Genomic DNA, 14,854 nt, shown 5'->3' with positions numbered 1-14,854 from the left:
GAACAAAAATAGGAAAAAAATGTGTTTTTGTATGGGAGCCCCCCTTAATTATTTATTTTATTTAAATTTTACTAACTATTTATTATTAAAATGTAAATAAAATTGGGTATAAATATAATATTTGTGAATATTTCAGGTGCATATGCCTATTTATATCGAGCAAAAATGGCAAAAAAATGACGTTTGTAGTATGGGAGCCCCCCTTTAATATTTAATTTATTTTGTTTTTAGTACTTATTTATTGTTATAGCGGCAACAGGAATACATAATCTGTGAAAATTTTATCTCCACTAGCTATTACTGTTCTTGAGTTACATTACAGCCTGGAGACAGACAGACGGGCAGACAGACATCGAAGTCTTAGTAAAAGGGTCCTGTTTTTACCTTTTGGGTACGGAACCCTAAAAATGACAGATAGGGAATAGGGACATAGTTTGAGATTTGAGTCAAATCTGTATTATGAATGTGTGGATTAAATATTTATTCACATTCAGCAAAATATTCTATATAATAAATAAATTAATTCTAATAAAAGCCCCAATTTCACCAACGTCTGTTAGTGTTAACAGCTTGTTAAAATGTCATGTCTTCTCTTTCATTCATAAGAATAACGAAAGAGGTAACGTGATACTAATTCGAGCGTTAACTTTAACAGTCGTTGGTGAAATTGGGGCTTAATGTCATTTCGCATTGTGTTCTAATGCCGTAAAAGAAAGTACTATGTACTAAGTACTATGTATTGTATCCTACAGAATCTTGTCATTCCTTTATCATTTCTTATCAGTTATCACACTAATCTAGATTTAAATACGACTTCAAGCTAGTTTATTTATATTTGTAAATCGAAATAGAAAGTTTTCTTTTCGTAACCGCCCTTGACATGTCAGGAAAGTAAAAAAGAAAATTAGTGATTAGAAAATTGTCAGGGTCATAGTTAGGTGTAGCTCATCAAGGAAAAGTTTGACTAATTTTACTAGACTTTTCCTAGTGAATCATCACAAATCACAACACAATTGAGCTAGTTTAACCTAGCAAGTTCTTATGTAGTAATTTCAGGCAAGGCACTGCCTTGGCAAGTTCTCTACAGTTTCTCTATTATTTTATTTATTATGTTACATAGATAATATGTACCTATGTATACACGACAGGATCTCCGCTACTCTTTATTGCTACTAAATATAATATTACTTGTACGTCAATTTAGCTCTTACATAATGAATGTACTTAATCAACTTTCCAAAGCTCACATTAACAACTTTTTCAATGTCATAAGATAAAGGCAAAACATCGTACAATTTGTATAGCATAATATATTACTAGCTGTTTGACCGAGCTTCGCTCGGTATCCGATGGAAATGACATTTTCTAGAAATGATTCCTAGCTAGATCGATTTATCGCCCCCGAAAACCCCTATATACTAAATTTCATGAAAATCCTTGGAGCCGATTCCGAGATTCCAATTATATATATATATATATATATATATATATATATATATATATATATATATATATATATATATATATATATATATATATATATATATATATATATATATATATATATATATATATATATTGCTCGTTTAAAGATATAAGATATCCATTGTGTTTTTATTAGGTAGGGAGTGCATATTTTCCACCCTTAGAAACCTTTTCCAAAAAGTTGAATGACAATATCTTATATTATCTAGTACCTCCTCGGTGCATATAGTTACTACATACCTCGACGACTAGAACGTGGCCAGAATCCAATAACGAGCTATATCAAGCCGTACTGTATCAGCTAAATTCTAACTTTTAATGCATTTTCAATGAAATAAAATGATACTCAATTGATTCCCTACACTCTCAATAATGATACTGGTATTAAACAAACTCGCAACGTCCGGATCAATCGAAACCACGATTTAGTATCGCAGAGACGTTGAAATGAAAACATATTGTGGAAAAACGAGAAACGTTTCAATATCATGGTGTCCTCGGGCGGCTGTCGTTGCGCGATGCGTCACTGCCGTGGGCGGGCGGGCCTAGCCAACTTGTAGGTCGCGTACTACTCTCGAAATTCTTTTTAATTGTCGCGCATTCAAATTTTCCTACTACGAGATATTATTAGTCCCTCGATTCGCCGATTAAATGCAGCTATCATTGTTTTATGATTCTTGGCTGCCAACTCGTATTAGCCGGCTTATTGTATTGCAGCCCCGATTGCATCTAGAAGTATGAAGCGTTGCATTGTATCTAATAGAAAGGAGTGATTGCCCTATATTGTAGACTTCATTTATTTATGGTTTCAACGTCCAAGATGTTCAAAGTATTTTAATATTAAAAAAATATACTTTTGAAGAACAATTGAGATTTGAGTCACAGTCTAAATAATATGGTTAGTAACTAATTTTGCGTAATGTAAGTGCCAATTTTGTCAACGTTTGCAGGTCCTAATGGCGATTTAATATCATGTTACCTCCCTCGTTTTTATATATTTTATGAACCAGAAGGTTATATGGTATTTTAACAAGCTATATTAACGCTAAATGCAGGTGTTAGTGAAATTTAGCTTATGCATAATAATAATTATTAGTTTGTTTGGTCTAAGAACCTTCTTAATAATGTATGTTCTATTTATTGCGTGTTTTTCAGGCTTCTCCGATACTTCAGTTATAAATTATTAAATAGCTCGTCGGTGGAATGTTTTGTACTTAATAAAATACGAGTGCCTCGACAAACGAGCTATATATGTTTTACTCCAATTGTTAAGTTAGGCTTGTTTACGTTCCTACTGAAAACATGTTAATAAATTAATGCTTTAAGGCAACGCCCATGGTATTCAAGGTCAACCGTTGTACAAGGCATAAAACGATTTGGTTTGCTATACCAGCCTAGAATTGTACCTATAATAAAGGCTAGCTTTAACTTACGGCTTCGCCTGCATAAAATAAGTATTTGATCCCATATTTAACCCCCTCAAGAGTTAAATATTCAGAAAATATTTCTTAATGGATTCCTACACTATAACAAGAGGAATACTAGTGTAAATTTTTTTGATTCTAGAGGTACCTATTACATGTTACAGCAGACATAATAAAAATAAGTTATTACAAATACAGTCTATAACACGGTAGGTAATGAGTTCTAAACTTTGATAACTATTTTAAGTTGGGTCTCATAATCTCTTCAAACGATAAGGTATTTAGACAAAATTATAAACCAAATTAACCATCGACAAAATCAGCCAACCATAAGAATTCACCGTACAATATTTGCACCGACATAAGTTATAAATAGATGCAACACTCGTTCATCTCGTGTAGAACAGGCATCCATTATCTTACCGCAACTATAAAAATTGAAAGGAATTTGAGTATTACTCACTGTCGGTAGTCGGTACACATGTCGATGTTTGATTTCCGTTTCGCAGTCATGTTTATTAGCGGCTTGCGTTCACCATTCAGTCAAATCGACTTTAAATTATTAAAAGTCAGGAAGTTCAGAATCAGATCAAAGAAAAACTCTTTTATTCGACCTGAGGTTATAATGATTGCTAGTTTATTAATCTCTACTTATATCTATAGTCCATACTAATATTATTAATGTGAAAGTGTGTCTATTTGTCTGTTACCTCTTCACGCAAAACCGCTGAACCGATTTTCCTGATTTTTTGTATACTTAGAGATACATTTTTAGTCCTTGAAAAGATTTGACGCTACGGAGTTGCAGGCATCATCTAGTAAAAGAATAACATTTTGTAGGGGCTTAATGAAAAGAAATTCTTTTCATATGTAACTTTAAATTAAAATTATCTGCATATCTATAACATATAAGTCATAAATTAATACAGTAAAGAGACCACATTCATTAAGTACCTATCTATTAAGGGTTTTTTATCGGGTCTCTCCAAAATAGGAAAGTAAAATAAATTACTTAACACAATTCAGGAAATAGAATCGAATAATCGATTAAATTTCCTGAATTTTGTACCTACTTGCGAGTAAACTATACCTAAGGGTACCTAGTAAAATAGAAGATGTACTACATCTTCTAACAGAAAGCCCAATATACTCGAAGAAAAAATATGATCTGGAGATGAACATAGGACTAGAAATAAATGTTGATAGCGTAACGGAAATCGTAAAACATAAGAAAAATAGGAAGATTTTTGCTATATTGTGTTAAACTAATAAAAGGAGTACTAGTTGTATTAACAGAACAGATAATAGAAATGGAAGATAAGTGTGTAGACATAGGACAGAACAAATTGTATTCAGAACATAAATCCCTCGAATAAAAATCAGGGACAAGAGCATTACCTATTATAATAATAATTAAAAAAGACTGTACCTAAAGTTTACCCGCAAGTACTGTACAAAATATTTGTACAGTACTTGTGAATATAAATATAGTACGAATACTAGAAAAATACATTATTCTGTTAGAGTTCTATCTTATCAATATGAAGCACCAAATCACACGCTTTCGAGGGTTGGTAATGGAATCGTCGTAAAACATCTGATTTCTCTTCAGATAATGTATATTTTTGGTTAATACATATTGCCCATTGACACGCAATTTTTTCTAGGGTTCCAAATCCAAAGCGTAACTCAAATTAAAAGTGTTATTTTCGGTAAACTTTTATGTTTAAACAGTAAACTTTTAAACGTTTAGGGTGGGTTGCACCAGGGGCGTGGTTAAAGTTAAGGTTAAAGTTATGGTTAAAGTTAAGGCTAAATTTAGCTTTAACTTTAACCTTAACTTTGACCGGAGAAATTGACAGATGAAAGCTGGTCTACTCGTAACAAGGATAAAAATGAACGTTAATAAAAAGGAACTTGTCGAGCTAAAGAGTTAAAAATGGACGCCATCAAGACGCCATATTTAACCTTAACCATAGGGTTATGGTTAAGTATGGCGTCTTGATGGCGTCCATTTTTAACTTTAACCAAAGATTTTGCTTTGTAGTTAAAGTTATAGTTAAAGTTACAGTTATAGTTAATGTTAGTTGGTGCAACCCAACCTTAGATGATCTGGGCGAAGCGCAAGGTTATACTATAACATAGGTACCTACCTACTGTTTCTCTATGCACATTTTCTATTGCCGTTACGTCAAAAAATATTGATAATCCCCGCGTTCCATTTGATGTTAAAAACGATCAAAATGCTCAAAATAGGAAGCATTTTGGGCGTTTTGAAATGGTACGCGGATAATTTAGGAAATTTATCATTTGACGCGAGAGTCAAGTATATTAAATTCTCTTTGCGCGAGACATTTGCTTGCGATCGACTCCTATTACTATAGATTTTTTATATTTTTGTCGAAATCAATAGTGGTACTATTTACCACGGACGTAAAAAAAACCTATTTACATTATAAAATACAATGATAAAATATATAATACGGAACCGTCCATGCGCAGAGTCCGACTAGCATTTCACCAGTTTTTATCTCTTAATCACGTTTTAAAAGCCTATACTCTCCTATACTAATAAGAACCGTCAGACAGGCTTTTATCACGCGATATTTTAGGCAGTAAATTAAAACCTATTAAGCATAAAATACAATGTTCCGCGTACCAACGCCCGTGGGTAACACAAATATTTATGAAACTCAAAGTTTATATTGCTCCATTCCTCCGATATAGTTAATAATTAATAATTATTGAAGTTAGGTCAGGGACGATTCGTCACGTCGGGTCGCGTCGGACATCACTCGGCTCTGAGCCCCAGACGACCTTCACAACGTCCTCACACCCCCGAAAACAACAAACTCTAGTACCCACTGTACCTTGAAAACGATGAGCCTTATAAGCATTCCATTAAACTTTAAGTAAACTTGTTATTGAGTTTAAGTTTAGAACTTTAAATTAGATCTTAAATGTTTTGGCACATGCTTGAATTTGAACTTACTAATTTTCGACCTATGTAGAGACTTTTAATACTTATTTTAAATATACAGGGTGTAACTGAACTAAGTGATAATATTTTAAGGTGTGTGTGTTCCTTGTAGAGAGTTTACTGTAAAAGTACTTATGAGAGCTCTATAATTATTATTATTAAACAACCACGGATAGGCGATATTTATATTTCAATAGCAAAATAACTTGCAATTTGCATCGGACGTCATTTTAAATTACAATATATTAAAGGCAATTGCCTTTTGAGTCCGATGTTAAATAACGATATTTATTTGGCCATGAATAATTTAAAGTTTGCACAACAATTCATAGATTCTGCGTAGAACTATCAATTGTACAGATGGCCATGATGGTGGTCAGCTATAATAATTTTCAACAGTACTTTGAAAATATGCAAATATCTAAATTAAAGGTACTGATATGTTACGTAATTAATAAGTTGATAATTACAGATATATTACATGTTATATACTTACCAAATATAATATAAAAAGCAGTTAAGTGCGTGTCGGGCCAAGCGCAATAAAGGGTTCCGTAGTACCGCTAGTTTTTGATAATTTTTGTATGGTCAATGAATGTACATTTATAACGTGTTTTACACTACTAACAACAGCATCTCAGTTACGTTCAATGGAATTTGAACGCTAAGTTTCTTTACACTTCGCCGAATATTTTTTTTAGTTGATCGACTATTACTCAATAAATTGTGAAGTCTTCTTAGCCGTGATAATTTTCCTTTTAAACTCAGCATATTTCCTACTCCCGAGATTTTTTACACATTTCCAGAAGCAACCGCGTTTAGCTGGTAGGGGGGGAGGGACACTGGAATCTAACGATTTTTTCCGCTTTGAAACTTCATATTTCACAAATGGATCCTAAATCGGAAAATGATCTATGAAAGAATACTCGTAATATTTTTTTAAAAAACCTATCCTACGACACCCCACACGGTGGAGTGGACGTGGAAAAAAAATATCATCCCCGCTTGATGTGTAGAGGAGGTACTATACAAAAAATATTTTTTTAAGATTTTATATACCATTTCGGTCGGCATCATTAGCTCGTCTGTCAAGCGCCCAAAACGGTATACTCGTAGCTAGTCTGAAAAGTCCTTCTAAAACTTTTTCTACGTTCAAGTAACGTTTAGGTTATCCTCCTTCATTTTGACTTAGACTGGCCATAGACGGACCGCAAGTTGCAGTCAGGGCCGACTGCTCTAGAGTGGTCGCGTTGGCACCGACCGCTCAAGAACTGCTCGAGCGGTCCATGTATTGCGGATATAAATTTAGTATAAAAACTGCAGTATGAGACTGCAAAATGCAATTCGTCTATGGCCGGCTTTACTGACACGTTTCTTCAATGTACAGTACCGGATTATTAATATCGCGAGATCTTCAATACTAACGTGTCACTTCCAACTTCCAGTGGCAGCTACTACGAGGGCCAGTGGCAGTCGGGCAAGCGGCACGGGCTGGGCGTGGAGACGCGCGACCGGTGGCTGTACCGCGGCGAGTGGACGCAGGGCTACAAGGGTCGCTACGGGGTCCGCCAGAGCACCACCAGCAATGCCAAGTACGAGGGCACCTGGGCCAACGGGCTGCAGGACGGCTACGGCTCCGAGACATACGCCGACGGCGGTGAGTTACTTTAAGGGTTGATTCAGACCGCAACGCGACGCGTAGATGCATTTCTAAATATGTATGGATTTGACAGATTTGCAAGACGTCTCTTCAAATCCATACAAAATGCCGCACAGCGCCTCGCCTCGTCGCGTTGCGGTCTGAATTGACCCTAATGCAGCTATTATTAAATTTACGACGTCACACAAAGTCACTTAATTATTTCCTAATTTTAGTTTAACACCTCCATCGTGGGTATACGATAGATTTTGTTATGCGGCAGCTGGCTGCCGCTTGGAGATTATTGGGTTAATGAAGAGCTTGACATTTGAATAGAGTTTATGAATGTTCAGTAAATTAAAGTTTACTTCACTAAATGTCTATGAGTGCGGCGGCAACTAATTAAAAAAGAACTTCTGATACTTTGCTTACTTCATAAAATAGTTAGTATAGTAGTGGGCTGTTAATGATAAATCATGACTGAAAAAACTGTGATCATGTCAGCTTTCAAACAAAAAAGTAGACCAATATCGGTCCATCCGTTTAGACGCTACTATGCCACGGACACTGGACAGACCCACAGACAGACATACGAACACGTCAAACTTATAACACCTCTCTGTTTTCGTCAAGGGTTAAAAATATAACGCGACCATGGAATTCTCATGTTGTATTTAACCTAGTAGGATTGTATCGAATAAAATTAATGTAGCAGCTGTTTGTTAGGCAATAGTAGACATTTTTTGCTCTCACATTTAGAACACGCATTTTTCTACGTCTCTCCACTGTTTCTATGCCAATTAAGTGAAGTAGCAAAGTACGGTACTAGCGCTGCGTAGAGCGTTATTTAAAACACATAATATTGCAAACTAATTACTACTCGCCCAAATTATAGTGAAGAGCTGTAGCTAATTTAGTAAACGACTATTTTATTTACCAAACACATCGTGGAATACAAGCATAGATGATATAAAAATGCTTTAGACATGTATATAATTTTAACAATTAACGTTTTAATGAAACCCCGTAAAACTCGTGTTTGTAATGAAAATTGAATGCAAAGGTAGTCAGTATTCAGAAATAGTTTCTCAATAAATTGTACTTTATGCAAACCACGAATTAAAAAATTATAATATTCTGTTTAAGACATTATAGACTTTACAATTTTATTCATTTTGGAATTTTAACATATTTCAGTACTACAGCAGGCACAAACATGACTGTACCATCCAATAAATAGTAGCTTAAGATAATATAATATTATGTTTTTATGCCACAGTCAAAGAGAATTCAAATGTACATTAAGATAAAATTACTTAATTTACGCTATATCAGCTATATCAGCTATATCAGTTGTGAATCGTGATCTGACTGGATCACGACTCACGACTAAAATTGACACATAATCCGATAACATATAACGTACACCCGTCATCTCTATGAGTGAGTCCACTGTTCTATCATAGAAGTTGATTCATAGGTCCGCCTATTGCAGACAGATATAGTCCGCCTATTGTATTTTAGTCGCGTTTTGTCGAACCCAACCAACTGGATGACGACTTAAATTTAGTTGACATGTTCCGACCAAATAACGTAGGTCCGTCAACTGCCTATGAATGAATTTCTTCGATGGTACAATTAATGCTACGTCGCGTCGCGCTACGGCCTACGAGGTTCTACGGCGCGTCGTAGAGCCTTCATCTGCGCTCTAAACGAATAGCTTCGTTTAGAGTGGGAGATTGCTGATAAATTAATACTTATTGAGTACATTATTACACGTATACTTGTTGAGTACATTATTATACAATAAATACACGCATATGTCAATAAGTATACCTAACATTGTCGTAGAACTGCGTTCATAGATTTCATTTTTTTTTCTGCTAAACATATGAAACAATAATATTAATGCATACAGCATGTAACCATCATGTAACTATATATTTAAACTAGCGACCCGCCCCGGCTTCGCACGGGTTCAAAGTACTATGGCACAGACTTCGGCGGTACCGCGCCGCCTGTGTCGGCGCGGGCGCCTTATTTTGAGCTTTAATCAAACTGTATACTTCTAAAATATTTGGCTCATGGTAACAATTTAAAGGACAATTCTATTTTTCACATAATTCCAATTAATATTTTGATATTTATGTAGGTAAGGATTAATAACGAATATGAAAAAAAAGACACGCTAGAAGGAGATGATTTGAAGTAAATTTTTTAATGAAAGTACTGGTTATTATTCGTTAACCATAAAAGAGATAATGATGAGTACTATAAACATGTTTAATATTATTTTGATGTATCATCAGTATTTTTCGTTGCGGAAGCGAAATAATGAAATTTTTGGCAAATTTTTATCACTTTAGGTTATATTTTTGCTATTTTCGGTAGGATCCCTACTATTTTTCAGAATAATACATAGCCTGTGTTCTTTGCAAATGATGTAGCTTTCCAAAAGTAAAAGAATTTTTAAAATTAGTTCAGTAGTTATTGAGCCCATTCATCTTTATAATTTAAAACAAACTTTTCTCTTTATAATTAATATATTTTTTTTATTTTTTATTTTGTTTGGTTACTTTATGTTATGCTATCAAAAAGTCAGCAAAATAGTGTTGGTAATAATTTTTAATTTCAATATTTTAAGTAAGTTTTCATTTCGGATGAAAATTTGATTTTCCGAATTATTTAAATCATAAGAAATGTTTTGTATTTTCATACGTACATTGTTTTTACGTTTTATTTGACAGAAGTCCATAAAACAATTTTTTTTCTTTAAATTTTTGTCGTTTTTGTTGGTAATTCCTACATGCGACATATTTTTAAATTAACAGTTATCACTTAACAATGACGTAAATGCCACACAATCGTCGATTTCCTACAAGCAACAATGTCGGTTCTGGCACTTCCGACAAATCAGCATTACTCGTACCCCGTTAAAAAGGTCAGAAGTGACTTTTCTCATATTTAGGCATAAAATACGAGATACTCATAATAACATATCAAATGTAAATAACTTTTATAGTATTACCCTGAAATTTCATGATCCTACTTGAAATAAGTAAAAAGTTATGCACAATTTAGATTTTGAATCGCTCTCCTGTAAAGTTGTCGTTTTTCACATCCGACATTGTTAAAAGTCATGGGCGAATTAAGAATAATATAAAATAAAAATTTTAGGGGGGGCTCCAATATGTGTACTTATTGGAGCCCCCCCTAAAATTTTTATTTTTTAACACAATTTTTGGCCTATTTTTGCTCATAAACGGTACGGAACCCTTAGTGCGCGAGTCCGACTCGCGCTTGGCCGATTATTAAATCTGTAATATCTTCGAAAACATTCATTTAAATCATATGCTGTAAAGGACCATATTATATTAGATATATTATATTAAATCAACAATGTATTTAATTGGATAAGGATTAATGCTATATTCGTTAAAATTGCTTCAAAAATCAGCCATTATAATAAATAATTATATTTGTCGTAAAAAGCAAATGACGAAAAAATGTTATTGTGGGATATCCATGAGAGAAAAACATATACCATCGCCGAGTTTTCTGTAGACCTTTTCACAGTTTTCTGTAGGTACACATTGTACAATACTTAGTACATTATTTGGATAAATCTCGTAGGGTTTAGCCTGCGCAGTGCGCTTGCATTAATCTAAGCGGAAAAAATAGGTCCTTACTTATAAAATTGGCGTTTTGTATGGGAGGAATATAGAGTAGTTTTTTTTGTATAATAAATTTTAATTAATGAAAGTATGTACCATTGGTATCGATGCAGTTTTGCCACCTTAAGGGTAGGTAGTTCGTTGATCCCTTTACTGAAAAAAAACGGAGGGACGAGAGTCAATAAATTCTTTGAATGCGGTTTGGATTGCCACATCAGAGTTTAATTTTTTGTAGGAAGTTATCCAAATTCCGAAAAAATGGTAATCTTTTGGAGCAAGGTTAGCGGGGAGCGGGGAGTACGGCGGATGTCGCAGACATTCCAATTGCACTTCTCCAGTTTTACGGCCGTCTGTTGTGCAGTGTGTGGTCTAGCGTTGTCCTGAAACAGCAGTTCAATCAACGTTCAGTCAACTTCTCCAAAGAAAAAATAATCAAGAAAAAACAAATGAATGACTGTTTTATACATATACATTTGAATTTGGAATTCTTAACCAAAACGCCAATTTCATATGTGAGGTCGACCTACGAATAATAAAAACTAAGGAAAAGTAACTCCGTCAAAAAACATGCTCCACAATACTTGTCAAAAAAGTGTACCTTCAATATTTAGGTGAAATTGAGCGGTACTAGGCTGACGTTACATGACAGATCAAAAGGAACCAAAGGACTATGCCCAAAAAAAACCCGTAGTCGATTAAAATAATTTATGTACAGCAAAGTAAACCATAAACAGTAGATTGTAAATTTTTTTTTTATTATTTTTTTTTAATGAAATAAGGGGGTAAACGAGCAAACGGGTCACCTGATGGAAAGCAACTTCCGTCGCCCATGGACACTCGCAGCATCAGAAGAATTGCAAGTGCGTTGCCGGCCTTTTAAGAGGGAATAGGGTAACAGGGGAGGGTAGGGAAGGGAAGGGAAGGGAATAGTTGAGGGTAGGGAAGGGAGTAGGGTAGGGGTAAGGGGATTGGGCCTCCGGTAAACTCACTCACTCGGCGAAACACAGCGCAAGCGCTGTTTCACGCCGTTTTTCTGTGAGAACGTGGTATTTAGCCGGTCGAGCCGGCCCATTCGTGCCGAAGCATGGCTCTCCCACGTATAAAATATGCAATTCATTTTATTCAAAACCATAACCGAAACCGATAATTTGAAAAAATAATTTTGAGATACCCAGTACTTCCAATCAACTACAATATAGTTACCTACTTCCTTTGTTTTTGTGTTCTTTCTCGTGAAGGCGATGTAGATAGATAATAATTTACAATTTAGAGAAAAAAAGACTATGTCAAATGTATACTTTAAGAATAAACTAAATCACAAGTAGCTTCACTCTACATCCTCTATCGGTTGTATCACGTGGAGTGCTCTAAGAAATTGTTCAGAATCTTACCTCCTGCAACTTTTCGCTATCGTTCCACGCGAAACATATTATAATAAATACCATCCTCATCAGTCATCATTTTCATGCTGCGCACTGTAAAACTCTGAAACAAACTGTCAGTTTTTTCAATACGACTTGCAAACCTTCAAAGGCCGGCAACGCACTTGCAGCTCTTTCGATGTTGCGAGTATCCAAGGGCGACAGTAGTTACTTTCCATCAGGTAACCCGTTTGCTCGTTTGACCCATTACTTTATTAAAAAAATTATCATAATATAACCATCTAATAATCCTAAAAAAACAGTACATAATTACAGATTATTTTCTATAAGTACTAAACTAACATTCTATACTATCAGATATAAAAGTGATAAATAATAATTAAATATAAAATCCATGAATATGATAATACTAGACATCTAAATATATAAAAATGTTTTTACTACGTACTAATCGCCACACTATCGTTTGTACTTGTAGCATCGGGTCGTCCTAACTATCATAGATTCCTACATGAAAAGTCAATTAGTTACGATCGTTTTTAAAGCACTCGGTGATTGTTAAATCCAATTATTATTTTTAACAAAAAATTAAAACCGACTTCCAAGGTAAAAACAATAACAATATGAACTAAAAAGTATTAAATAACTCTTACTCTATATTAGTGCCTTTTTCAGAATTCGTCTAAATCTCAACTATTTCTGTACATATACTACAGTCTTCATTATTTGAAGTCGGTACCAGTCCCAAAAGCTTCAGATATTCTAACATTGACTGAACTCACGAAAAAATTAGCTGGTACCTTGGAAGTCGGTTTTAATTTTTTGTTAAAAATAATAATTTCACTCTTTTTAGTTATCTACAAGATAAGGCTTTATGCGTAAATAGCCACTACGAATGTTAACTATTCACATTATGTTACTGTAAGCGAAATTGTGGTAAATGCTTGCAGTTATCTAAGCGATGCTGCAATTTAAAAACTTTTATCTTTATAGGTTCAGGAGTTCTGTTCAGTGCCTTTGGACCAAGAGAACCCTTTGTATGAACTTTCTCTTATTCGTAACATATGTTTAAGTTACTAGAAACAACATTTTAACCACTATGAGTCTTTTGATAAATTTCAAGGATTTCCCTCGATTGCTCATAGATCCCATCATCAGCTCACCACTTTCGTAATTATTATACAAAATCAATAAAGATTATATACTATACAACAACACAAGAATTTTGAATTTCGGTCCACAAACAGCGAAATAATCATCAAAAACATCTGCTTCGATACAAAATATCACGAAAAGCATCAATAATTGGGTCATGATGTGATGACCCATGGCATAATTATGATTTTGATAATGATGATCAAATAAATTGATGTATTGGCTTACGCTTTCAGTTGTTTAAACAACGCCGAAATCCCCGAACCTGTATCTATAAGGATTCAAAAGTTCTGTTGGGTACCTTCGGATCCAGGGTATAACCTGGTGCGAAATCTTACTTTTTGGTAGAATTTACCTCGAATGCTTCAGAAAAAATTGAAATCACTATATGTTTCCATACAAATTTCAAGGAGTCCCCTCGATTCCTCCAGGATTCCATCATCAGATCACCACTTTTGTGTTCATGGTATCAAATTCGAGTTAAACCCTTTACAACACAAAAAGAATTTTGAAAATCGGAAAAAAAAGACAGCTACATACTGCCGAACGTATAACCTCCTCCTTTTTGGAAGTCGGTAAAAAGGACTTTGTATAATTGGGACACAGTATATGTAGTCACTATGCCACATATAAGTGGTTTCAATCGATTACGGGTTTTTGGTTCATACATTTTTGGGCATCCACCTTTAAAACGGTAATAGTATGCGAGTTACGATTCCTTAGTTTTTATTATTCGTAGGTAAGGACCTAATATTTACGACATCTCATCAGAAACCACAAATATAACAGTATTTCTCCACAATTTAATGGATCTATTAAAAAACCGGCCAAGTGCGTGTCGGGCCACGCGCAATATAGGGTTCCGCTAGACACTACTAACAACATAATATCAGTTATGTTCAAAGGAATTTATATAATATAATAATTTTATTTTAGTTGATCGACTATTAACTTTTGAATATTCAAAAACTTTTGAAGTCTTCTTAGCCGTGATAGTTTTACTTTTAAATTCGTGAATTTTTCACATTTCCAGAAGCAACCATTTAGCTGGTAGAAGAGAAACTGGACTCTAACGATTTTTTCCACTATAAAACTTCATATTTCACAAATGTGAT

The 14,854-nt window shown here is 34.3% G+C and overlaps 1 protein-coding gene across 3 annotated transcripts in view; it reads left to right on the top strand.

The window, feature by feature from the left end:
- LOC121737094 (junctophilin-1) overlaps positions 1-14,854 on the top strand; it is a 47,657-nt gene that overhangs the window by 14,155 nt on the left and 18,648 nt on the right. For all 3 annotated transcript variants that reach the window (XM_042128761.1, XM_042128677.1, XM_042128837.1), the window contains exon 2: positions 7,335-7,546. In XM_042128761.1, the coding sequence (XP_041984695.1) occupies positions 7,335-7,546 (212 nt within the window). The remainder of the gene's footprint in view (positions 1-7,334; positions 7,547-14,854) is intronic.

The sequence above is a fragment of the Aricia agestis genome, chromosome 1, assembly GCF_905147365.1.
Source record: "Aricia agestis chromosome 1, ilAriAges1.1, whole genome shotgun sequence".
Classification (NCBI taxonomy): Eukaryota; Metazoa; Arthropoda; class Insecta; order Lepidoptera; family Lycaenidae; genus Aricia; species Aricia agestis.
The sequence above is the reverse complement of the archived record's forward strand: the minus strand, read 5'-3'. Positions and strand labels throughout refer to the sequence as shown.